This window comes from Aspergillus sydowii (assembly GCF_001890705.1).
Source record: "Aspergillus sydowii CBS 593.65 unplaced genomic scaffold ASPSYscaffold_11, whole genome shotgun sequence".
Classification (NCBI taxonomy): Eukaryota; Fungi; Ascomycota; class Eurotiomycetes; order Eurotiales; family Aspergillaceae; genus Aspergillus; species Aspergillus sydowii.
This window is the reverse complement of record NW_024467869.1, coordinates 258818-283450: the sequence shown is the minus strand read 5'-3', so window position 1 is coordinate 283450 and position 24633 is coordinate 258818. Positions and strand designations below refer to the sequence as shown.

The 24633-nt window shown below is 50.2% G+C and overlaps 9 protein-coding genes across 9 annotated transcripts; 4 read left to right on the top strand and 5 right to left on the bottom strand.

Moving 5' to 3' along the window:
• Positions 1 to 2259: 2259 nt before the first annotated feature.
• Positions 2260 to 3636, top strand: ASPSYDRAFT_92597 (uncharacterized protein; the record flags this gene model as incomplete). Its single annotated transcript, XM_040852706.1, has 1 exon — positions 2260 to 3636. The coding sequence occupies one exon, from the start codon at positions 2260 to 2262 to the stop codon at positions 3634 to 3636; it is 1377 nt and encodes a 458-aa protein (XP_040699271.1).
• Positions 3637 to 4627: 991 nt separating this feature from the next.
• On the bottom strand, positions 4628 to 5299 carry ASPSYDRAFT_158664 (ankyrin repeat domain-containing protein; the record flags this gene model as incomplete). The annotated part of the gene is made up of 1 exon (XM_040842746.1): positions 4628 to 5299. A coding segment is annotated over one exon (672 nt), but the record flags the coding sequence as incomplete, so codon positions are not given.
• Positions 5300 to 5529: 230 nt separating this feature from the next.
• Positions 5530 to 7228, bottom strand: ASPSYDRAFT_92596 (uncharacterized protein; the record flags this gene model as incomplete). Its single annotated transcript, XM_040852705.1, has 2 exons — positions 5530 to 6115; positions 6183 to 7228. The coding sequence occupies 2 exons, from the start codon at positions 7226 to 7228 to the stop codon at positions 5530 to 5532; spliced, it is 1632 nt and encodes a 543-aa protein (XP_040699269.1).
• Positions 7229 to 7712: 484 nt separating this feature from the next.
• ASPSYDRAFT_48665 (uncharacterized protein) lies at positions 7713 to 8660 on the bottom strand. Its single transcript, XM_040847670.1, has 2 exons — positions 8404 to 8660; positions 7713 to 8186 (listed from the first exon to the last, which is right to left on the bottom strand). The coding sequence occupies exons 1-2, from the start codon at positions 8651 to 8653 to the stop codon at positions 7864 to 7866; spliced, it is 573 nt and encodes a 190-aa protein (XP_040699268.1). The 5' UTR covers positions 8654 to 8660; the 3' UTR covers positions 7713 to 7863.
• Positions 8661 to 9285: 625 nt separating this feature from the next.
• On the top strand, positions 9286 to 10565 carry ASPSYDRAFT_135103 (GPI anchored serine-threonine rich family protein). The gene is made up of 2 exons (XM_040840712.1): positions 9286 to 9571; positions 9641 to 10565. Exons 1-2 carry the CDS (start codon positions 9415 to 9417, stop codon positions 10318 to 10320), a joined length of 837 nt encoding a protein of 278 aa, XP_040699267.1. The 5' UTR covers positions 9286 to 9414; the 3' UTR covers positions 10321 to 10565.
• ASPSYDRAFT_411355 (uncharacterized protein) lies at positions 10406 to 11109 on the top strand. Its single transcript, XM_040846211.1, has one exon. The coding sequence runs from the start codon at positions 10491 to 10493 to the stop codon at positions 10860 to 10862; it is 372 nt and encodes a 123-aa protein (XP_040699266.1). The 5' UTR covers positions 10406 to 10490; the 3' UTR covers positions 10863 to 11109.
• Positions 11110 to 16782: 5673 nt separating this feature from the next.
• Positions 16783 to 18882, bottom strand: ASPSYDRAFT_158588 (uncharacterized protein; the record flags this gene model as incomplete). Its single annotated transcript, XM_040842737.1, has 1 exon — positions 16783 to 18882. The coding sequence occupies one exon, from the start codon at positions 18880 to 18882 to the stop codon at positions 16783 to 16785; it is 2100 nt and encodes a 699-aa protein (XP_040699265.1).
• A 180-nt stretch (positions 18883 to 19062) lies between these two features.
• ASPSYDRAFT_48657 (uncharacterized protein) lies at positions 19063 to 21193 on the bottom strand. Its single transcript, XM_040847669.1, has one exon. It carries the CDS (start codon positions 20882 to 20884, stop codon positions 19520 to 19522), a length of 1365 nt encoding a protein of 454 aa, XP_040699264.1. The 5' UTR covers positions 20885 to 21193; the 3' UTR covers positions 19063 to 19519.
• A 971-nt stretch (positions 21194 to 22164) lies between these two features.
• ASPSYDRAFT_135100 (uncharacterized protein) lies at positions 22165 to 23922 on the top strand (the record flags this gene model as incomplete). Its single annotated transcript, XM_040840711.1, has 1 exon — positions 22165 to 23922. One exon carries the CDS (start codon positions 22165 to 22167, stop codon positions 23920 to 23922), a length of 1758 nt encoding a protein of 585 aa, XP_040699263.1.
• Between the last annotated feature and the right edge of the window lie 711 nt (positions 23923 to 24633).

The window sequence follows — 24633 nt, the reverse complement described above, 5'->3', positions numbered from 1 at the left end:
ATCCTCGAACAATAGCGCACTTGCAGACTAGTCTTCCAAACAGAATGCATCCCCAAGGATCCCATCCGTGACCTCACCAACAGCCATCTATACTGCTTAGTGCTACATCTGCGTCCGGCGCGGCTGGCATGTCTCGACTCCAGCACTCAAACCATCCACCTTCCCAACTCTCACAGCAGTAGCACCCCCTTCCTCAAAAGCATTAGCAATACCGACCCTCATAACAAATGATCCCCCTACAAATCCCCGATGTCAATAAATACAACCCGCTGGCCTTTTCTCTTCCCCGGCCCCCCACGCCGCACCCGCAAATCCCGCTACGCAACCCTCTCGGACGAAGTCGAGTCCATCGCGCCACTAAGATCTAAAGTTGAAGAACTAGAGAAAAAAAAGTATCCAGCACCTCCAAACGAGGGCGAGGGAGTTAGTGGAGACTTGGAAGACGAAGATGGCGGTTTTGCTGTTGCTGTTGGGGTATAAGTGTGCCAGTGTACCAGTAGAACCACTTCTTCCGCCAACTCTTTTCCCCTTTGAAGACGTCTGTTCCGGAGCCGAATCGCCTGCGGGCGGGAGTTCTGGAATACAAGACCCTAATTTCTATCAATATAGCGTAATACCAACTTGTCAACGGACTGGACAAGCTCTCAGTTATAAGGTGAAATCAAGATTTCGGATAGTTAGCGAGCCAAACAATTTGTAATCAGCTGTGCAGCCCTGCTCCCGACAGCTATTCCTATACATCCTGTAAGGAATACATACAAGCCCGTCTATAACCAACTCACAGCATAGCATCCAAGAATCCTGTAAACAGTGAGTCCGACTTCGTAGCGGATAGATGGGCACTCACACTATCAACAGTTGGATGGATTTGACAGTGTAGATAGCTCTTGGTGTGGCCCAGGTTATTGTGTCGAGAACCATGTCTGACATGGATACGATAATTGATATGGCGATGGATGGGAGATAGCGGACGAGGTTATTTCTTTAAGACTGTGGAGCAGCTCATCGACGGAGGAGAGTGCGGTGAATTCGGTGTCTTTGATCGGAAGACTGAATTGGGGCCATTTAAATACCATTGGGGTTGAGGGGCATTGGCGTAGAATGGAGACTTGGTGGAGGAGATAGAGCAATATGGCTGGGATGGCTTTTGGGCTTGTACAGTGCTTTCGTAGGTCGTTGAACGAAGGCGGGAAGAGGTTGTCGTGGAGCTTTATGTCTGGTTCTGGCTGGGTGAGCTTCAAGATCGTCCCAATAGTACACGGTTCATCTTTCTTGTTTTCCTGGGCGTCGTTAAGCAGGTCTTTCCTCAGCTGAGCTGGTGTTATGTTGCTATAACATGTGCCATGGGATCTGGTTCGTATGGCAGCTTCCAAAAGCGTGACAAAGATGAGATGCCAAGCGGAGGCTGCAGCTACAATGCTTTGGTGACACTACAAAAGAGTTAACTTTTCGGCGCGGTTACGTGTTTGAGAGTTCCCGTTTTATTAACAAAACTTTTATGATAGGTGTGGAGTACTGTTAGGTGCTCTATATATCAGTACTGGACGCAGGCGCTGGAGGCTTGTTATGGTATTACAACGGTTGCCTGGCAGTACTATTTCCACAAACCTTTCTATTATGCTGCTGGTTGTTAATATAATTTTATAAGACTGTAGTATTAGTATTGCAGCTTGTAGTTTCAATTACTTAGACCCTTTAGAAACCTAACATATACAGTATTAACACATTCACGAACTTAGTGGTGACCTTCATATTATCGCATAAAGCCAATTGACTTCCAAGATGTATATGTAAAGGTATTGCAAAGATTAGCTTAGTTATATAGCTTACTTAGTACCTAGAATAATAAGTTAAGTTGGGCTAAAGCTATCCAGCTTTCGCATTGATCTACGTTCTTTCTGAGACCTACTACAAAAAGGCCTATTATCTTATTTTATTCTTTTACACTAATTGTACATCTACGAGACACCTGTGCCTCACACATCTCCTGTCGATACACTATACTTCAGCGGGTCCTCCGCAGAGGGAGACAACATCAAATCCTGTGCTGGAGAATCAGGGGATATGCCGGGGTTAATCACCACCTTTACGGCTGGATTTGTCTCGGAGCTTGCGGGGTCTGATCTCTCGAAGACGTCCGCTATGGACATGCACGTACACAAAGGCATTTTAAATGGGCTGCAATGTGCGCGCCGGTTGTGCCGGCACGGGTTTCGAAGCAACGCCGATGGCCAACCAGACATGGAATGGAAGTACATAATGACTGGTGCAGGTCCACATAACAGTGACTTTCTCAAGTCTTCGGCGGACGGTCTCGCGAATGACCTGCGATTCGAGGCGATTACAATTCCGACAGACCGTATTATTGAGGCCTTCTCTTGGACAGCGCTTGAGAGCATAGCCGGGGACCCGGCCGAAGTGACCTATCGAATTGTGAAAGATGGCCCCGGCATTCTGAGCCGGGTCCCAATTGCAAGGTTTGGAAATATGGTCACTGCAGACAGGAGCGAGATCGAGAGTTACCGTGCAATCACCAACTTGATTGAAGAGTACTCGGTAGCAAAGGTGCGTCGAACAACGCCTCTCTGTATCGGTGGATTTGGCCCTCCTGGCTCCGGCAAGTCTTTTGCATTGAAACGAGTGGCAGCAGCAGCAATGCCCGAGGAAGAACTTCCGATGCTGGATTTTAATCTCTCCCAGTTCAGGGACTATTCCGAGTTGATAGTCGCATTCCAGTTGGTCCGTGACACTGCATTGTCCGGAAAAGTCCCGGTCGTTCTGTTCGATGAATTTGACGCCGACTTTGACGGCAAATTGGGCTGGCTGAAATACTTCCTAACACCCATGAATGACGGCAAGTTCTTGGATCATGGCACGACACACCCGATCGACAGAGCAATCTTTTTCTTCATCGGAGGCACTTCGCCAAAGTTCGAAGCTTTCAAAGACGACACCCATTCTGAGCGCGGCGTTGCAGCCAAGGGTCCGGACTTTGTTAGTCGACTGAGCGGCTACGTCAATGTCCGCGGCGTTGACCCTGTTCCCGATCAAAACCACGATCAGAAATATGCAATCCGGCGAGCTCTTATACTCCGAGACCTACTCAAGGCCTATCATCTGGAGGGTGCAATTGACGATGCAGTATTGAATGGAATATTGAGGGTTCCAAGGTTCCACCATGGTGCCCGCTCGCTGCGCGCCATTCTGCAAATGAGCAGAATATCGGGAAGAGATAGATTTGAACGGGCAGCACTTCCGTCGTTTGACCAGCTTAGCTTGCATGTTGACCCTAAAAGTTTCCTTGAGTGTGTGAGAGACCCACGACTGCAATGGGATCTACCCATGTACTCGTCTCCATCTGCGGATCATCTGGCTCCAAACTCTCCGTCCGTTCGGGAGGCTTTCGCAATCAGGCTGCACAGGGCATACTGTGACGGAATCAAACGGATGGAAATGAAAGAACCGGGCCTGGTGGGAGGTGGAATAGAGATGACAGTCAAAGAGTGGCACGAGCTCGCAGAGACGCACAAGGAGAGCAGTCGCGCGCAGGCAGACGACATAGCATCCAAGTTGCGCCTGATAAAATGTTACTTCTCGAAGAACAGTTGCTGGGAAAACGGCAAGCTTCACATTTAATGATGATGAGGTTGAAACACTTGCCAAACGTGACCACGAGCGCCTTGTTACTGCGAGACTAAAAAATGGGTGGAAATATGGGAAGGCAAGGGATATAAAAAGAAAAATATCCCCTAATTTGGTTGACTGGTCGGACTTGCATTCACTATATCGAGATCTTTTCTGTGTGATCGTCACGGAAATCCCCCAGATTTTGAGAGACTATGACTTTGAAATTTATCCATTAGTAGGGGGTCCCCAGCTTGTCGGTCACCAGTCATCTACTTGAGCAGATTATGCTATTCCACAGAAGATCAATATGACACCGGCTAGGAGTAGATATTTTCTGCCTTGTCCGTTTGCCTGAACAAAGAAAGATCATTCAAAATCCAACCAAAACATCCGGCAAACTTCCCTATCTTATTCTCACCAATTTCGGTGCTGGGGGGCATTGCAGGTCGATCATGTTTTTGGTTGCTGGCTCTGTGGGAGAGAAGTGTTAGCGGGAGGCTAGTTAGACGTAAAGTATTTATTCATTGTTCCGGGAGAAAGGAAAGTGAGCGACGACTCTTGAAATGTACGCCGGGTCTATTGGCATATAGAGGTGTCAGGGGAACTTACTTGGATGCCTCTTAACAGAGGAGGTCGAGCGCCTGTTTCGGTTCAGACGGGCTTGAGTATTGATGCTCATGGTAACAGGGAGGGATCTGTTCCTACCCTTCCCAGCAAGACCGGCTCTGTTCCCCTCGTCATTGTCTACACACAAGCATCCGTGATATATCTAGAGTATATATATGTATGCAGGCAGCCCAAACAGGAGCGGGTACTATGAGACGGGTATGATAAGATGATATACACACAACATGTAACTAGTCCAGCTTGTCAAATACAAGTACTAGTAGCGGCTGTTAGTCAGTCACATTCCCAGACTGGGGATCCCAACTGGGCATTGTAGAGCCTCGCCTTGCATTAGCAAGGCTGCGGTTAGAAAAGTACAATTGGCACAGCATCTTTAATGACTTGTTGACGGTGCCTGAGTGGACATTCTAATCGGCAACGTTGTAGCCTGACGCCACCTTGAGGTTTTGTCGATAACTTCTGCCTCTCCGTCAACGAAAGTAAACTTCTCCAAGGTGTGCAGGCTGTCATAACAGCCCCAACTCTGTGCTACACATTCTATGCATGTGCTCAACTTATCACCCTGACGATTTTTGCATATTTGACAGCGAAAGAACGTGTCTTCCCATGGGATAGGGCGTCGACAAGTATCACATTGCCAGTGGTCATAGAAATCATCCTCTTGATCGTCTTCTTGGTCTTCCACTTGCCCTCGCTCCACATAATGACCATCTGAAAGTTTTGCTCCTGAGAGAAGCAAGATCAATTCTGGGAAATGGAAATCACGTGCCACAGAGCTCGGGGTACGTCCCGCGGATGTCTTCGCTTGCGGATTGGCTTTGCCTTGGACGAGAAGCAGTTTCGCGGCATGAAACCTCCTAAACATCACTGCACGGAGAAGAGCTGTACGCCCAAGCCGATCTACAGAGTTGGCATCCGTGCCATGCTCCAGCAAAACCTCAATTATATCAGACAACCCTTTCTCTGCGGCGTGGAACAAGACACCTGCGCCATCTTGATTGGTCCAGTTGGGATTCGCTCCGTTTCGTATGAGGAGGCGAGTAACTTCGATTCGCCGTTGTGAAACTGATTCAAACAGCGGTCGCTGCCACTCGTCATTCAAGTGCCTCGGCTCTGGCGGTATACCTTGATCCAAGAGGAGTCTGACTACACCGTAGTGACCTGCTCGAGATGGCTTAAGGAGAAGCGATGTATCATCATTATTAACAGTAAGTTCACCTCCATACTGAAGTAAAAGTTCTGCAATTGCCGTGTGGCCGTTCTTGATTGCGCAATTCAAAGGCGAGGCAATGTTTGCCGCGTGCCGTCCGAGTCGCAGCTTTCGTCCAGCGCGTCGATTACCAGATAAACTCGCGAGAATAGATTAGCCACCATGAGTACCATCTTCGAAGTCTGATCCTGCTGTAATCGAGATCCATTACGTTGGCAGGATTTGTATAGCATGCACAGCTCGTCGGGGATAGAATACAGCGCCTGAACCAGCTGTTTCAAAAGACTAGCGATGATGTTTTTCAACGTCTGGTCGTTTTGCTGGCGATAGTTGCAGAAGATATAAATAACAGCAATATCTTGTTTCATGGCAAAAATCTCTTGGAGGTAATCGATGATGATAGACGAAAGGATTGTCTTTCCTGCTCCGGGGATCCCCGGACAGAAGAGAACTCCCTTGCTCTGTACCCATTCATGGAATTCCACTGTGTCCAGTAGCCACTGTCCAGTTCCTTCCTGCCTCTGGTCATAAGAGTCGGCTTGATGTGTTGCATAGTTGGTTGGGGAAATCCAGTCGGCAACTCTCTGTCGTTCTTGATCATCGCTCCTCTCAATCATCCGAGATATTCCAGTATTATCTCCACATGCCAGACTTTACATCGTTCATCAGTCCTTCATCCACGACCCTTGTCCATTGCTTTCTCAGGGGGCTTACGCACGGATTGATCTGGTCAATTGGCATATGGAAAAATAGCTGTCTGGCATAGGCGGCTGCGGCGGCTGCGGCGAACCCATGCCACCGGTCATTCTTATGCGAGTCGCAATAGTCTGAGATTCCCCGAATGACGAGACAAGGGAAGTCATTTAATACACCTGCGCCCTCCATTTCGAAGCATAAAACCCCATACTCCTGTCCGAGAAGATCTCGTTCCGTCGCATCCTTGATCACAAGCTCCCCGGATGCAATGGTGCCCCGGTGGACAGTAACGCACTGATCCAAGCCATCTAAGCCGTCTCCAACGCGTCCAATACGGTGCGCCAAGTCACATTGACCTGCCTCGCATGATTCCCCAGGACTGAGATGCCCATAGTTGGCCGGGAACAGATTGTCCGTCTCTATACCCGGGAACCGATAGGGTCGCAGCCCAGGTAGACTCGTGTCAATACGTCGGATATTGTTCATCAATGGATCTTCTCTAGAACGGGCACGCTGGGCGTCTAGGGCTTGGGCTGCTAGAAGCAAGACCGGCGGCGGAGGGGCCAGGGCTCCAGTGCGCACAAATACACCAGTTTCGGCCTTGCCACGGTCGTACTGAATGGCACCGGAATATAGCCCAGCGGGTTTGCTGACGACGACATGCCCAAGTCGGATCATGCCATGCTCTGTAACCACAGGAACACCGCCTCCTATACCGACTAGTAGACCGAATCGAATGTTGGAAAATGTCATTCGCATCTGGGCCACAACCGTCGCCGCTGTAGGGTTGCCAGCCTGCCACAACCCAGCGATGACAACATTGCGACCTGCAATACTGCCAAGATGATAAACATTGTGGTCGGTAGGTGACTGCGGGAGCTTGGGATGCTCTTCATCCAGCATCTCGAGAGCCGCAATCAGCTCTACCTGTAAAGGACAGATCCAGCCCACGGTGTAATCCCCATGGGTTAAGGTCTTTGGCGTGTGCGGTCGCGTGCAATCTTGGAGTCGATCATATTTTGGTCTTTTGGCTTCTCTTTCTTTGATGCCATTCTCGCTGTCATTCATTTTGCCTGCAAAGTACCTGAGTGGTACAACAGAGACAGGATAAATCGGGCAATAAGGAGCGCAAATAATGATGATAAGACCCCGTTCGAGTAAGAAAAAGGGATGGGTTATGTTCCAAGTCTCCTTTCCAGGTCAGAGGACGTGAAATGCGAAAGTACGAGGCTGTGCTGACATTCAGCTGATCAGGGTCGATCGGACAAATAGTCCGCCCGAGTAATTATATATTTGAAAGGAAGTTAAGTATGACTATATTGTAATTGTAAATATAGTTATTCAAGAAATAAAGATTCAGCTACATTAAAAAGTTACAGCAGTGCACCCAAAGATGTTCGCCGCAGCCACGCGGCATGAGGCCCCAGCTTCTCAATCGTGGTAGAAAGGAGACAGAGGGTGATGCCAAAATACATTTCCATCTGTGGGATATTTGGCCGATCTACACCCAGCAAATTTTTTTACATTATAACTACTGAATTTGTTAAAAACATGTCCATCTCTTAATCTTCAGGTGAAATACACGAAAATACGGAAAGCCGACCGAGTTAGTTACATCATTGTTAATCAGGAAACACTGCTTCATGCAGGTACGGCAGGCTTGAATCACTCAGAGCCTTTTGTGATGCTGCAGCGCTATCCACCTATGCTGATGCAGAGAGAGCCGCCTTCTTTCGTTTGTGCGTCTTATATTGGAAGTAAACTGCCGTCGATGTGGCCAAAAAACCAAGAATGCCTACCACAATGCCCACAATCTCACCTGCGTCCAAGCCGTCGTCTCCGCCTTCTCCACCGGCACTAATAATGGTTTTACGGCTATCTTCAGTTGGGCTGGCCGATGGTCCACGGTCTGCCGTTGTTGGATCGACCTCGCTATTGGTGCTTGTTGTGGGAGTGAAAGAACTCGACGGAGTCTCTTCCTCTGTCATGGGTGGCTCAGTGGTAGATTCGGATTTGGATTCATTTTCTGGGCGAGGGAAAAAGGAGAAAATCAGCATTAACAACTACTTTCAATCTTGCACAAGTACCAAACGTAGAACTGACAGGTGTTCAGGTGCGCAGGCCAGCCACCACCGGCAAAGCCTGCAGCTGATGCAGTAAAGGGATTTGTAGTTGCGCCGCAGCACCCATGAAGACAGTCTCCACCACTGTAACAGTCACTGTTGGCGGGGGTTCGCGCGTACCTGAGCTACTAGTCGTAGAGGGCGTCTGGGTCTCTGCGGTAAAACCAGCGCCAGTACAGTAATCGTTGTAGAGGTCTAGGGCCACTGTGACGTCGTGGTCCTTCTCGCAGCGCGACGAGACACAGTCCTTGATGTAGGAGACTGCGTTGGCCTGCATGTCAGAGCGACAGATGCATTCGTTCTCGACGGCGGATTGGTACGCGCACTCGATTTCGTATGCTAGTCTGGCTGGGCCATCATAGTAGCTCATATCGTAGCAGTTCTTTGCGCATGGTCGTTGGGATTCGTATCCGGGAGCGTCAGTTAGCGTGGCAGTTGTAGCATGGCTGGAGACTGCGTAAAGGCAAATCTCGATGGCAATGTAGAGGATTGAAGTTGAGGAGAGCGGATATATTGGTGACTTCATGTTGTCTGGAGGTGGCGAGAAGTACAAAACCTCACCAGAAGACAAGTAACAGGATAACAGGAAGCCGCAAACAAAAGATCAGAGTCAAGGCAGCGCAGGCAGGTAAACTGAATGGGGGCAGAGTGACCCTGGCTCTTATTTCCCCTTTTCTCCGTCTTGGGCGCAGGAACAGGCGCACCACGAGCAGGCATTTTGAACCTTTGAGAACTCCTATTTGCCTGGAATATTGGCAGGGAATTCTGGCATGTGCAGGGGAGGGGTTGCATCCATGTATCCTCCGCCCACTCGTGACGAGGTTAAAGATAGTATCACAACTCGATCAGAGTGTTGGATACGAACCATCCCCACTTTCAAGGTCTGATCAGTCTGTCAACCTCAGATAAGTGGCATCGCTAAGCGAAGCCAAGAGGCTAAGCATGCATCACTTCGTGAAGTGGGCGATCGTGATTTAACTGATACTTTTATGTCTGCGGCCTCGTTGCCAGCCCAATATCTGCCTCGAGAGCTCATATCTGCTGGTTTTAAGAAGTGCTCGGAATCTTGTCTCATGTTATAACGAACATTCTGCCATGACTGATCGCTGGCAGACCCGATGATGCGCGGTAATGTTCATGGATAACCCTTTTACTCCGCCAGACGATGGCTGGACATTCACCGTGGGCAAGCCCACAACGATCGAGTGGAATCCCTCCACGAAAGGAAAAGTAACACTGTGGCTACGACACTCTGATGGGGGTGCTGGGTGGACGATAGCAATCGCCGGTGCGTCTACTTGATGTTCTCTTATGTCCTATCCGCTACGAAGAGCACTCCACTGAATACTAGAGATAGAAAACATCCCGAACTCAGGCGAATATGAATGGACACCCACGCCAGATCTCGAGCCAGATTCCGGTGAGGATGGGACAACTTATACCCTATTAATCGGCCCTGATGGCGGCGACCCGGACACCAGCACGAACCAGGTCTTGATCACCGTCAATGGATCAGGGAGCAGCTCGGCAACTGCTACGAGCTCGCGCACAGATACTCTGACGTCCTCTTCCTCTGTCCAGTCTACATCCTCCATTACGCAATCAACTGTAACCATGACTGTGACTGGCGACGGTGGGTCTATTTCTACTACAATCCCGACAACCCCTACCAGTCTACCGTCTGCGACTCCCCCAGGGACTGGAGGGGGGCTTTCATCGGGTGCCAAAATTGGAATAGGTATTGGACTCGGCGTGGGCGTACCTATGGTCCTGGTTCTACTAGGGATCGTCCTGTGGAAACGACGCCGGTTGCCCTCCAGACCCGGTGCACGAGCAAGGAAGGATCGAAGCCAACAATCGATGGCGGAGTTATCGAATGACGAGGCAGCACGGCAACTAGGTGAGCTCTCTGCTGAGGAGCGCGCTGAGATGTCTGCGAAAGAGCGAGTTGAGTTGGGCGAGGGAAAAGTAACCTACGAGTTGCCAGGAAACGAAATTGCGGCGGCAGAGTTAGCAAACAACGCATCACCGATCTAGACAAAGGAATGAGGGAATTATGACAGAGATGACTTCAAGAATGCTGTAATTAACATACGCAACCCCGAAAATCCTCCGCCTGGTATCCGCTGTCAGACTTGCGAGCCCAGGTACTGGATCTTTTTGAACATCAACTCTCAAGATTCGGGAGTATTTCTTGTCCTTCACGAATGTGCTGCCATAGGAAGGAACCAAATATCTCACTAGCCTGTAACTGTTTCCGGGTAAGAAAAGTTTGCTGTACGCATCCATTGATCTGGAGGTCTGTGAGCTTCGCTGCTGTTTCTTATTTTTCGCGTGAGTATCCCTGTGGATATTGTCTGGTGGGTATTCACGGCTTGGTCCTCTGGGTTCGCCTACTTAGACCAAGTACAAGGGCCATGCACGAGGCTGTACAAATCCCACGATGCAGCGAAGAAGACAGGGCAGAAACACCATGTCTCCTCGCCCGTTATCCCGGGCCAATCAACACATCACGAGCCCCAAGAGCGGCCATTGGACAAGCGCGTTCGCAGACTGAGAATCCAGACTGGGCACTTTAAGAGCGTCGCCTTGGCATTGGCGAGCCTGCTGTTATAAAGATGCAATTGGCAATGATTCCGTGTGCCTCAAGGTGACCTTTGACAAGGCTACCGCAGAAGCTCAATTAGGTATAATACCCAATAATATACAGCCATATTAGTCCTGTATTGCACCCGATGACCTTTAGCCAAGACAAGGCTATCACAGAATAATCAGTCACACGGTTACAGCGGATAAAGCACATTGGTCAGCCTCGTCCCTTCGCTACATACTGTACATGCTTCTGCTAACGCAGTATACTCACTTTACACTACTGTCTAACTAGCTCTTGAGAATATATATAGGTCGATTACTGCGCTTGATAATCAACAATTCTATTTCAGCACCCACGCAGCCAAGCGAGCTTCTAACCATTCAAATCCACTATACATAACCAACCCACCCAAGCACAGCAAAAATACAGCAAAAGCCCCCAAATGGCCCCCAAAAAGTCCCACGCTCCCGCAAAACCACAGGCAACATACCAATCCTACCAAGTCCAACAGGGCTACGTCGTCCAACCGGCCCAAGTCCTCGCTCCTGTCGTCATAGCATGCAAATCAGGTGGATGTCCGTACGGGCCTGCACCGGGGTCGGATTACTGTAGTAATCGTGAGCTATTCTTCCATATAGTGCTACCAGCTGGACTTCTGACTCGTCGGGCGGTGGGGTTACGGTAGATACGTGCCAGAGACAAGGCTGTGGTAGGTGGAAGCAGACGAATGTGAATTCTTGTCAGACTTGCGAGAACAGTAGTAAGTTTCGTTTAATTTATGGTGTGTTGGTGCTAATGATGAGTAGGTTTCGCCGTCCAGGTTAATAATCAGTGGGCGAAGAAGGGGAAGAAACCTTGGTGGACTTAGTGGTTTGTCTAGCAGTGGTGTGATGGAATGGACCTCCATCCCGCTGGAAGGGGAGGTTGGGTGCAGCCTTGCAGCTGTATTGGGCTTAGCTGCAGCAGCAGGATGATCTATTTCTAGGATGTGGTCGGAATATTGCAGGAGGAAAAGTGCATTTTCCTTTCAAATACAGCGAATATCAAGTTTTGCGGCCAGTTGCTCCCTTGTTACTGCGTCCCTCATCACCTGGTTGGAAGACGCAATCAATCCGTAGTGGACATCCGGCTCTGAGGATGGGCGTTCCCTGCTTAGAATGATCTGCTTCTTACCACATTGGACTCAGCTATCAATCGAATTAGGTTGGATGTAATCAGAGCTAAACTGGCCAGGGCTGGAAAAAGGTTCCTTTCATGTCAGGGTTACGCCCAAAAAGCGTGGTATAATATCTGATACGGGTTAGCTGTCGGCAGCGAGCTGGCTGGCCCTAACCTGGGCACTGTTTGTGAGAAGCACCTGAGGCGGTTGATTTAGGGCACCGGACCGTCCCACGGCCGTACTAAGCTACCCGACACCGCGGCCAATCCCAACAAGAAGCACAGACTTGACGTTTGGAAATGTCGCAGTTGAATTCTCAATACCTCACTGGCAGAAGTAGTTCCATATACCAGTTATGGCCTGAATGGCACAAGGATATAGCAGTCAGAGTCTGTAGGTCGCTGAGGAAGGCTGGGCACATTCACATACTCAGAACTCCACCTCCTTCTGAAGCAGCGAAACCTCCGCAAGCTCAACAGCTGCATCCATTGTCCAGCTTGATTGAATGTAGCGGTCACTAAAGGTCAACACATAATTATAAACCCTAGCAAAAAGCTCCACTAATTCGTAAGACACTAACTTGTGATTTTCTTGTTTGCGTCATGATGACCCAATTCCATGTAACGCATATATAATTCCCTGCTCAAGGCCATTGCGATTGACAGTAGAGAAAAAATCGTCTCTTCGATAGGATTAATCTTTCTAGGTGGACAACATGACAAATATGTGAGCTAAGAATCCTTGTTCCTCAGTGACCGCGATGTCTCTTCCTCAAGGGTCTAACCGCTAACTAATTGTCTTCCTAAGCGGCGACAATGGGAATGGGAACAACAGCAACTGTCACAATTGCAAAGGTGAGCCTACAAATTCTAATACAGGTCGGTAATGCTAAAAGTCACTTCAAAGGATGCCATAATGTGTGTTTCTACGCCATTCACGTTCATTCCTGCTCACATTACCCGGTTAACTATGCTTCCTGAGTAATGCTTGCTAAACCTCCAGTGCTCCAATTGTACAGACTGCATTGACTGCTCATTCTGCAGCAGCTGCAGCAACTGCGAAAGATGCGAGCAGTGTTCCAACATGACAAACTGCAAGGATTGCCAAAATTGTTCTAGCATGGTAAACTGCACGAACTGCAAGAATTGCTCCAACTTGAAGGTAGGTTCAACAAATGAAGCAGTCTGGGACATTATTGACTGATGGCTTTTAACACATAGGACCGGGACGGTGCTGTCAATGAGTCTGGATAGACATTTTTACCATCTACACTGGCAAAGCTAGAGATAGGACCTTAATACAGATAATAACACAGAACTCGCGGTTTTTAATTATAGTATTTCTGTCAGTATTACTGGAAGACTCTAAAGTCAGGTTTTCGAAAACAGATGCATGCCTTCTCGTTCTATGTAGTTATAGGGATTCTAATTATATGTCGTCATCTTGGCACCAGCAATATGATTCCTATGTAATCTGATGGTGAAGGCTTACCTCAACAGTAAGAGTATATCCTACAGTCTCTTTAAAGCACGCCCCATTATCTTGTATTCTGCTCAGGTTCGGATTGTAAATCATTAAATCATCAAGTCTTTATTGTAGGTTATATCAGGTTTCGGGATCAACTTGATTCACTCGTGGTCTCTTTCCAAAGTCACTGCGCGGATGTTGGCTTTGGCTCACCTTAAATCTTATTTATGTACAGAAGAGTGCTTTTTAGGCCCAATTACTAAGAATATTCCGTGCTTGTATCGCGTCTGTCAATTGCTGCTTCTTCAACCGACGTTTCCTCGGTGCGTGGCGCTCCGACGACCGTGGCAATATCATTCATATCACTACCCCCACGTATGATGCCCAAGGCATGCTGGAGTGTTTCGTCGTCCGCAGTACGGAGATGTCCCGGGAGCGAATGCAGAAATGTCCAAAAGTAATTCAGATCTTCTTGCGTTTTCTGAGCAGCGGTCTTTCGTCTAAGGTCGAGATGCTCATTGAACGTGCAATTACTGCAGGTCGCCTGGGATGCTCTACAAGGGGCTGGCTGCCCAGTGCACTGTTTCCATCCAAAGAGCCTTTAGCTTATGACCCTGGCCCTGCTAGCTCCAGGGCATGTCTGGCGTGCAAGCAGGCAAAGAGAAAGGTGACACCCTCGTGGTCAGGGAACGTCCCCATTCCAATTCCTTCAATGTCGAGACCTTTTATTTCTTGCCAAAGGACGAATTTTTGGCAAAAACCCGGGACTGGGTGCGATTATAGCGAGCTGTTTATTCATGCTTTTGGAAGCCTGGATGCGACCTTGATCGGCAGAAATTGACAACGTGACGCAGAGGGCAGAATAACGATGTCGGAAGAGAAACGCAGTATTTCGAAGGAAGATCAAGAATGAAGGGAAAGGCCTCCCGGGGCTAGATAGGGTTGTCGGCATGATGTGGGAACTGCTAGCAAGGGTCGGGTGCCGTCAATGGCTGCTGTCGAGAGGAAGCACGACTCGCGCGGGGCAGTTGGCGGTCGGCAACGAGAGCAGCAATTGGATCAACAGGCGGGAGAATGCTCCAGCCTATCAGAGCTGGCGCCCGGGTCTGGGCTTGCGGTCTGAGCGGGAATGGCTCAGAAGTCCGATGTCCTGTATTCACGGAATGGCCCCAACTCTGTCGCTGCGCGGATGAGACTGGGGTTCGAGAATCTCGGTTCTCCCTTCCGTCCACATTCTCGCCACAGCCAAGATGATCGCTTCACAGCTGAGGGCGCATAAAGTGACCTTCGGTAAATACGAGCTACTGGGCTGACTCCGGGCTATGGTCAGTCGTCGGTTGTGCCACCACGTTTCCAATATTTTCCTCAGACTCATAAACTGCGGTGTCCCTAGAATTCCAAGTAACCAACTACAGCTATATTTCCTTCAGCACAAAACATTTTTGCTGATGGATGAATCTTATTACGGATTTGATCCGTTAATACCTTCGTCGCTGGCCCATAATGCGCAGCCCGGTACCAATAAAGGGGGCAGAGATAGCATTGTTTGGACCTATTCACCGTCCCGAACTAGCAGGCCACTGCCGCACCTTCTACCGTCTCTATCAGATACCTCTACTGCAAAAGAGCCAGTGGTACCCAAGGAGTCTGCGTTCGGCTCCTGTCCAGAGTGTATCCGAAAGAACGAACTACTCTGGGGGTTTGACCCACCGTGCGATTTATTGTTGAGAGCTCAGTCAGACGGCCAGGGTGACAGACAAAGGGACACGACATCGACGGGCACCAGAGCCACCTGTACGCCGGCATCTCAAGCGGGGCTTAGCTCGGGCAAGGCCAGCGCCAGGCGATGATATCACCGGTAGAGAACGGCCCTCTGGGGACTGCCATCGGCCAAGCTGCTGCAGCTGGTGACTACGGGCAAGAGCCGACGGGCGCAGATGGAAATAAGAAGATTCAAGCGGTCAGCTTTGGCTTGTTTGTTGTACCTTCCAGGTCCCGCTCGTCTGCTTCTCCCTTGCCCGTTTTCTCTCAATACATCACAGTTGCCTTGAATTCCAATTTCGAGTACGCATGCCATCGTACTTTGCCACCGGCGGTACTGTAAGTTTGTTTCTCACGAAATGGAGGCACAAGTTATCAACGTATCCCATTGCTGACTGCGTATGCTTTGATAGTTTCGCGACAGGATATCGAACCCAGAGTCCATCAACCATCGATTCCTCAGCTCGATTGACGAACAGAATGACTCGAAATAGGCCGGCGACAGCTCTGTCAATAACATCCGGCCAATTTATGACCTCATCCCGACATATAAGTGGGCATTTCAGACCGAGCACTTGCAAGTTTATCACAATATCGTTGGGTCGGAAGGGTGCAATATCTGTTAAATGACCTTCAGGAGACTCGCGATCTCATTAGTGGTTGTGTTCGGTTTACGATTCCCATTTTTCCTTGACGAAGCAAAATCCGGTGCAATGGGCGGTAAACCTTATCAAGTATAAAAACAAGCAGCAGTGTGAGAGGTATATTGAAAATATAAATTTTAAACGGGCTTTATAAGGTGTGTAAGGGATTGCTACTAAATATAGCACCTCCAAGTATTATAAGCAGCACGGATACTTGCGAGCTGCTTATCTTTTGTATAAAAATGGAAGATCCTGTCTGTAGGCTCTGGGCTCGTTTTTAGAATAAGACTGACGGCATCAATTGATGTCATGGGCTGCTTATCTGCTGCGGATTTTCTATACTTCCATGCGTAATTATTATTTAATCACGTGGAGCTGCTCTTCTCGCACACTGCCTTGATGTTGACAATATCTTCAGATATATCTATAAAAGAGTTAGTTAAGTTAGAAGAGGGAAAGGTAGCCTATAAGTTACCAGCGAACAAAACTACAGCTGCAGAACTAGCAAGCAGGGGCGGACCTGGTTGACAAAGTCCCATGAGCTATTCTTGGCACATACGAGATGATGAACATGAAGGATATTTCGATGTTCTCCCCATTTCCCTTCCTATGCTCACGTTGGCAAACCTCCTTCTTTCCCTAGTGACATGGATTAATGTTTGTGTCGCGTTTGGCAGTGGGGTATACTAATAAACATCACCGGGGCATTTATAACCCTCGTGGACGATGTATATGTCAATCGAATAGATCGCCCTGTTAGGGATAAAATCATATAATAGGTATTCCAAGTGGCATCCTCATCGCTCAAATGGCCCAGTTCTAGGTTGCACGATCCCGCCTGTCAGATTCTAGAGCAATCCGCCAACGTTAATTTCTCACAGCTTCGATTCACCATTCCTCTGTTCATGCCCATAAACACCCAACGCCAACTTCTCCACACGTTTCCTTGCATTTTCTGCACCCTCGCCCATAATAATCTCGTCTGTTCTAAAGTCCGGGTTGAAGGTATCCAAATTGAGCGGATTCTCCAAGTGCGCCTTTTTCCACAGAGCATTATACACATCACCGTCCTGGCGGCCAAGCGCACTGTCAAGCAGGTAATCCGGGATGGACCAGGCGTCGACCAGGCTGACAGCGTGCGGACGGATCTCCTTCATTAGCTCGAGAATGGTGGACGTGAGGGAGTGCAGTTGCTGCATTGAGATAGTGCCGGACAGAATGAACTCGCTGGTGCGGGAGTCGATTATAGTTAGGGCGAAGAGCCGGCAGAGGTTTCTCAGCACTTTCAGGGTAGAGCTTTCGACAGACAGGTCAGTGTTTCCGGTGGAGACAGCGTTGTAGAAGTTTTCGACCAGAATGGACTCCGAATGCACAATTGCGAGCCGATGAAGTTCGACCATGAGGTCTGTCCAGGACTTTTTCTGGACGATGCGGCGCTCGTAGGCCTTGTATGTCAGGTATGAGACCCGGTTCTTGAAGGCTTTAACTATGTCTTCATCCTTGCGATAGATGTCGTACACGCAGTCGCTGTCGCGAGTTGTCAGGTAGGCAATGAATTGTCCATCAATAGGCTCTGAGCTTCTTCCTGCAACAGCCTCGGCCATGCGCTTTATGAGATAGGCGGCTGTCTGCTGCGAGATCATCCAGCTGTCTCCTTCGACGGTGGGCTTGTCGAGGTGATCAGTGTTGAGTGGAATCATACCACTTCCACCACCAAAGCCATGGCCACCCAATGCACGACGGCAGGTTTCGCTTCCATCGGCAGTCATCAACGTGCAGGCTGCCTTGAGGCCAGAAGAGGTTGCGTGAAGCTCCGCAAGTCGAGACATATCACCTTTTCGCTCAATGTCGGCACGAGTCTCCCAGTATAGATTGAACATTGCCTCTCCGGTGTAATGCAGAGCATACGCTGCCGCGACCAGAGGGAGAATCCGGATCTGCACCGAGGGGTAATCCAGCACGGCTCGCTCCGGTCCAGCTGGATCATCCCGGTCAGCAAATTGTCGCCGGATAGACAAGTATCGCACAGCGATGGTGCACGCTCTTGCGAGGACAAGGCGGCTCTCCATGATGATGCTCGCGCGGACAAAGGTCATGCTGCCGTATAGAATAGCCTGCTTCTCCGGCTTGATGTATTTTCCGTCAAGACTCACACCTGTGTATTTGGAAAGCAGTGCCTTGTGAGGGGCCCTGAAGTTCTTGAAGAGCATGTATCCGTTGTCCATGCCCGCATAGCCGAACTTGGTACCAATGTCACCAATCACGACGCCGTCGAGGGGCTTGTTCGTCTTCATGTCTCTGATTTGTGATATGAACTGATGAGGACCATACGACTTCAGTTTGCCATTGGCGTCAGGCAGCAGGAGCTGAGCAACAATGATGGCATGGTTGGCAGTGCGGCCCAACGATCCATTCCACCACTTTGCAGCGGTCAGTGTTGGGCTGTGTATGGTGAAGTCCTTAGTCCCCGGATTCCATCTTGCGTATGTTTCTATCCCCCTCACGTTGCTGCCGTGGCCCAGCTCCGTCTGCGCATAGCATCCGATGATCTTCCAGCTTTCAGCCCGCGGCATCCACTCCTTGATCTGCTCCTCGCTGCCCTGCTCGCGAATTGAGGTCGCAAACATGAGAGGGTGGAGTGCATATGGAGAAACCTCGCCTACAAGGTAGGTCGCAACCCGGTAGTCTTGCGCGTCCCAGCCGTACTGCAATGCCAGCCGGCGAAGCTCCTTTGATCGAGCCAGCGACAGGTGATACCGATCCGGCCGTGTGAGATTAAGCTGGTTCTTCTTCGAGAAATATGGCCTGTTCTCAATGACCATCAAGATCTTTTCTTGCCGCTCCAGAAATCCATCGCGCTGGAACAAATGTTGTGCAAGCTGGCTGACATTAATGTTGGACCCTCCACGCTCTCGAGCAAGGATATCTGGGCCTTGGGGATCTGCTGGACGCAAATCAGCTGAGAAATCAGACATGCCGAAAAATATAATGCTACTGAAGGGAACGGAGCGCTGGGCTGGTCTGTAATGGCTATATGTATAAATGACATGCCGACAGCATACTCGTTATGTGGGGTCCAGCCGAGGTCCGTCCTCCTTTGCCGAACGGAGAACACTACTCCCATAGTACTCTCATACTCCTACAGTTCTGGCCTTCTAGGGGTTATTCATTAACGGCACGGTGACGACCGCTGGCATTTATGCAACGTGGTAAAGATGTCTTGGTAGCTATTTAGCGCTTCGCCGGGGTATCCAGCTCCCTATTGGCCATAAACATTTCAGTCTGCGCCAAACGGGTTGAAGTCCCTTATCTAGGTACTCGCGGAGCGAGGAATCGATCTAATAGTTGCCTCGGCCTGCTGCGGCTCTCCAGCCTAGTCGTAGGGACGGTGTATGATTCAACCGAATCCTGGTCTGAGCATTGCCTCCCGTCAGGTAATCCAACCGCATTAACGAGTATATAATGATATATATCTCATACTAACAACGAGCGAATTGCAAAGCTAGCTACGGGCAAAAAAACAAACGAAAAAAAAAAGCCCTAAGCCTATTCCATGGAATCAATGTGCTGCCCATTGGCAAACAATGAGTATAACTATCACTTAAACGCACCCTAGCAGCCCCCATTCGCCCTGGATAGCAACAACCTTTCCATATGCGCCTTTCCCTCTGCATACCTCCCATGGAAGGTAACGTTCAATTCGGCCATCACACCCCTTCCCGGTCCACCGAGATACGCAACCTGAGGCTCGCCCTTCTCACTCGACCGCAGGAACTGCTTCAACAGATGATCTTCCGTCGTAGACCAAGCCCGCCCACCCGTAAACCGGTATATATGCATAGCGAGCGTTGTATACAGTTGATAACCCAACCATAGGTACTGCAGTGAGACCGGCATCCAAACAAGACAACAGACCAGCCCGACAGGGAACACAAACCCCATGCAGATAATGATGCACAGCTGCACGGCTTCTCTGCACCGGTTACGGATCGGATGCCCGTAGTGTCGGAAGAACTGCAGCACGAGCTCCTCGGGTCCCTCGATCAGTAGGAAGCCGTGCTTTTCGTTGTGGATCTCGAAGATCTTGGTCCGTGCCGGTTTTGCTAGTGTGTCCGTGGATGAGGGGGTTGGACACGGTGACTCTGGCTTCTCGCAGAGCTCCGACGTAGACGAGACGCTGGGCGTGCGAGGAGGGGAGGTGGGTAGTTCGGGCACCTTGATGGGTTCTCGCTGCAGGGCGAACGCAGCGCTGGCGAGTTTGAGGATCAACGGGATGAACCACAGGAGTCCGAACAATGACCGCCACGCTGCCAGGACAATGGCGCCGACTATAACGCTGACGAGCTCCGTCACGAAGAGCGCGACGTAGGTGCGCGCCGTTGCGGCCCCGGTTTCCTCTTTCGCTATCCCCCGCGGCTGAGAAGGCTGGCGAATAGCAGACAGTCTCAAGTAACTAACCTTGTGGAAGGCTCTGACTCTGGTCACGGTGGGCTTGCCGTCCCCTCCTGTAGACAGCGCGGATGATGGGATGGGGTAGTTGGCTGCCACGCGGGTCCAGAGGTCGTTTCGAACATATTCTTCACCCTCCTTTCGCCCTTCAGCGTCGTAAACTGTGTATTTTAGACACGAGTCCTTGTAGAACGGTGAGCCCAGCATGTGGCCAAGGTGCGGCCCCTTCAAGAGATCATTATGTAGAATATCGTCAAACGATGTGAGGGCGGCGCGGTGTAAAGGCCCACCCATTGTCATTAGAAGGGCCATTTTGGGAATAGAAGCCAGGGTAAAGCCATTATAGAAGCGCTGGGGCCATAGTAACCGCTCGAACAGATCTGGAGGGGCAATCTCAGCCCCCAGGTAACCGAGGATCGTGCCAAGGGCGTTATTGACGGCGGTTTGATCTGCCATCGGCGAGCTCCGAGCACCGGGGAATCGAAAGTTTGCAAACCAGTCGACTAAATGGTCAAGCACTGATAGCATAATGCCGTGTGATATATTAAATATCTCTTGGGCTGCGTCGTTCCGGAGCGCGGGCAATTTATGGTGCCAGCTGGCTCGCCACAGCCACCGTCTGCTGCTGCAAGGCAGGATAGCGGAGATACTTCGATTGGCTAATTCTCAAAGCGCCTTGCCATAGACCAGGCGTGCCCGTGTTCGGCTTGAGTCTCGATGCTCTATTTGCCGGGCTCTCAACTCCAATGGCGCTGCGCCCCAGTGACTGACCCCTCGTACAACGCATCCTTGCATCTGTGCCCCCCAGCCAAGGCGCTAGACGTCAAAGGCTGCAAGATGCCCCTCATGGGATCTGTACCAGGGTTGCAAGGCGTTTATTCTGCCTTGCAGCTATTCAGGATAGATGTCATGCTCACCTCAGCTTTGTGTGGCTATCGCCAAACAACTTTGCCCCAAATTTCGTAGTTATGCTGCAAAGGCATATGTCAGCCGCTGAACTAGGACAAAGTGACTGACCATAGCAGCTAGCGGTACGCAGATAGACAAGGTCAAGTGCGTTCTCTAGAACCTGCGCTGAGAAACTCCTCCACCCCCTCAACAGAGCCCTGTTTTACGGCAGGCTCAAAATGCTGGATACTGATAACATCAGCCTTAGAAATGCTCTGAGCGCTGTAAGTACACTTATTCAATACATCGAATCCTCTTGCCAATTTTTAAGAGCAGGTGGGGACATAATGGAGACAAATGATAGCCCCAGCTTACACCCAGCTCAGGTGGAAGTGTCCATAACTGGCACTACTACATGTCCCGGTCTTAGACCAGGCTACCTCCTATCACGGAGTCATGTTTTACCCTCAGTTAAGGACCACGCCCTGCTGATGAGGTTCGCTGGGCTGCAGCTGCTATTGGCGAATCCCGGTTGAATTCAGTCCACAGCCTTTGGACCAATGTTGTTTGAATGGTCAACAAACCGCGCGAAGGGCACGGATATGCCGGTGCATAGGAATTGGGGACACCGGAGGCTGGATGCGCTACACGGCAAGATTCGTTTTGGCAGTCTTTCGGGGTCCAACCCTTTTGGCCCTCCCCTCATCGGCCGGCTCCTCATCCCAGCTGACACGTATGATTTAGGGCTTTGCAAATATTGATAGTGCCTACGCAGCCGGCTTTATATTCCGGTCGGCAGTACGGCTTTCACTACGTCTGCATCGTTATTTTTCTTCTCCCCGTCAGTCGCAGAGTGACATACCCCTCCACAGCAGTTCGCGTGTACTCCCACATCATTCTTCCCAAGGAGATTACCCACGATGGCCAGTATAAAGTTTCCTAGGGCCGGCAAAAATGAGTCCGGAGCCTCCTGGAGGTTTGCGCCGTCAAGGGACAAGGCACAAGGGGAACAATGGCCTCCCCGAAGGCTTCTACATGTTCCTACCATGACATCCTACGAACGGGACTCAAACAACAGGTATAACGGCGTCAGGAACCCGCAATACAACGCCATTTCCTACACCTGGGGGAGATTTGAGAACAACAAATACCCCGCGGTCAAGATCTTGGGTGTCACCTGGAAAATCCCTGGGATAGACCCCACGCACTTCAGCGTTGCAGAGTTCGAGGCGGCGATTAGACACACTGCGGAGGACAAGGCATGGATCTGGCTTGACATCGCCTGTATTGATCAAGAGAACGCCGCCATCAAACTCGACGAGATCAACAGGCAGGCGGAGATTTTCGGAAAGGCTGAAACGGTCTATGCTTGGGTGACACCCTGGACAACATCGAGGATGCTCACGGCGTTTCAGACTATTGAACTGTTCTCGCAGTCTCTCGGAAGAAGCTTGGATGGAAATGCCAAAGTGCCGCCACCGATTTCCAACCTCCGTATAGATCTGAATTCCGCCTACCACGTGTTTACGGAAATCGCACAGTTGGGCTGGTTTACGTCGCTTTGGACACTGCAGGAGGCATTTCTGTGCCATCCCTTCTTCCTGTCAAGGTCTTGCGACGCTGTCCCTCTGACGTCCTTCTTCCAGGGCAAATACCGGAACCAGTTGCCCTACCCCGTCGGCCTCATGTGGCTTGCTGGATCTTCAAGAAACATTTGGGATGATCTGCGATGGAACGCATCACCACAGGCCCAGGCCATCTGTGAACTAATCCATGACTCCGGGCTTCTCGCCCTGTCCTTCTTGAAAAACGCCTACATGCTGTACCCTGCCGCAGCAAAGCGGAAGTACAGAGAGCCCCAGGATGCCGTGTACGGGATCATGCAAGTTTACAACCTGCGCATGCCGGCAATGAATGATGCCAACAAGCTCCTAACCAAGCTCGCGCTTTCTCTGAATGTCAACAATGCACTAGGCGCACAGATCTTCGTCCATCAGACACCACCTAACACCCTACTCGATGCCTGGAAGCTCGCCCGATCCAGCCACGTCCCCTTCCAGTTCTACAACGAATTGCAGTACGTCCCCGACGGCAGTATTGCCGGCACGCCCTCTGGACGCCCAAGCTTCCGGGGCAGGATGACGGGTCTTGAGCAGCTAGCATCAAGGTGGGATGAAGTGATCCAGGAACGTAGAGGACCAGCCCAGCCCCAGCACCCACGCCTTCCATTCCGGCCAGCCATATATCTCGACGCTACCGCATCAGCGCCTTGCGTCGCCCTAGAACTGGAGGCTACCCCCGCAGCTCCCGATGCTCCGGACATCGGACCCTCCTACGAGAAATACACGCAACGGTGGCCGCTGCGCCAGCTTAGTCGTCACCTTCCACATGCTCTTGACAAATATAACGTGTTATATCTGGGCACTATTAGATTCTCTGCGCCGCCGACGAAGCATGCACCTGATGTTCAGTGGAGGTTGGAGTATAGTATTGGGTTGCTTGTACGCCAGGAGGTATCAGGCAAGGGGAAGTCCTGGGCGAGGGTTGGGTTTTCCAGTTGGTGTACGGAAGCGCAAAGGATTACGGGGATTCGCCAGGGTGTTAGTACCCTGGGAAAGCCGGACCGGGTTAGGATTCCTACTGAGGTATGGGGGGTGTCCGAATGTCTAATTGGATGAGCTGTGCTGCTGCCTCCCCTTTCCGCTGAATATTAAAGATATGCAGCGCGAGAATGGCCGCCAACCGTGTACCAACGAGTCTGAGCAGACATTAGCCATTCTGCTGATGACGGTGTGCCGGAGCATAGATAGGAAACAAGAGTTTCAACACAAAAGACGTCCGAGACGCGCTCAAATAAGGGACGTGCCGTTGCACGAGACCGTTCTCGAGCAGAGAGGGGCCAGTCTATGTCTGCTTAGCCGCACTGACCAGACTTGATAGATATGGCTGCTATACCAAAGAATATCGCGGTAGCGGGACAGTACCACAGGGAAATGTTCTGTGGGAGTGGAACCCCTTCCTAGGTAAACAAGGACTACAAATTACGTGAATGACTGACCATAGCAGGTAGCGGTAGGTATGCAGGTAGGCAAAGCCAAGTATGTTCCCTCAAATCTGAGCCCCGAAATTCCCCCCACTCAACACAGCCCTGTTTTTTAGAACTCTTCAAATACTATATACTGATAATAGCAGCCTTACCAGTGCTCTCAGTACTATTAGTATACTTGTGAAATATATAGAACTCTCTGGCAGAGAACTCTCTGGCAGATTTTTACCTGCAGATATATTAAGCATAAATAAAAACCCCAGCTTACACACAGCTCAATATAGAGGTTCTATAACTGGCATTACTACATGTCCCGGTCTTAGAAGAGATTATCCTCTATCGT

Coding starts and splice junctions, on each gene's coding strand:
- ASPSYDRAFT_48665 (XM_040847670.1), bottom strand. CDS start 8,653: ATGAGCTACTATGATGGCCCAGCCAGACTAGCATACGAAATCGAGTGC. Junction 8,187..8,403: donor CTCTACGACTAGTAGCTCAG/GTACGCGCGAAC, acceptor TCCCTCGCCCAG/AAAATGAATCCAAATCCGAA.
- ASPSYDRAFT_135103 (XM_040840712.1), top strand. CDS start 9,415: ATGTTCATGGATAACCCTTTTACTCCGCCAGACGATGGCTGGACATTC. Junction 9,572..9,640: donor GTGGACGATAGCAATCGCCG/GTGCGTCTACTT, acceptor TACTAGAGATAG/AAAACATCCCGAACTCAGGC.
- ASPSYDRAFT_411355 (XM_040846211.1), top strand. CDS start 10,491: ATGTGCTGCCATAGGAAGGAACCAAATATCTCACTAGCCTGTAACTGT.
- ASPSYDRAFT_48657 (XM_040847669.1), bottom strand. CDS start 20,884: ATGCTATCAGTGCTTGACCATTTAGTCGACTGGTTTGCAAACTTTCGA.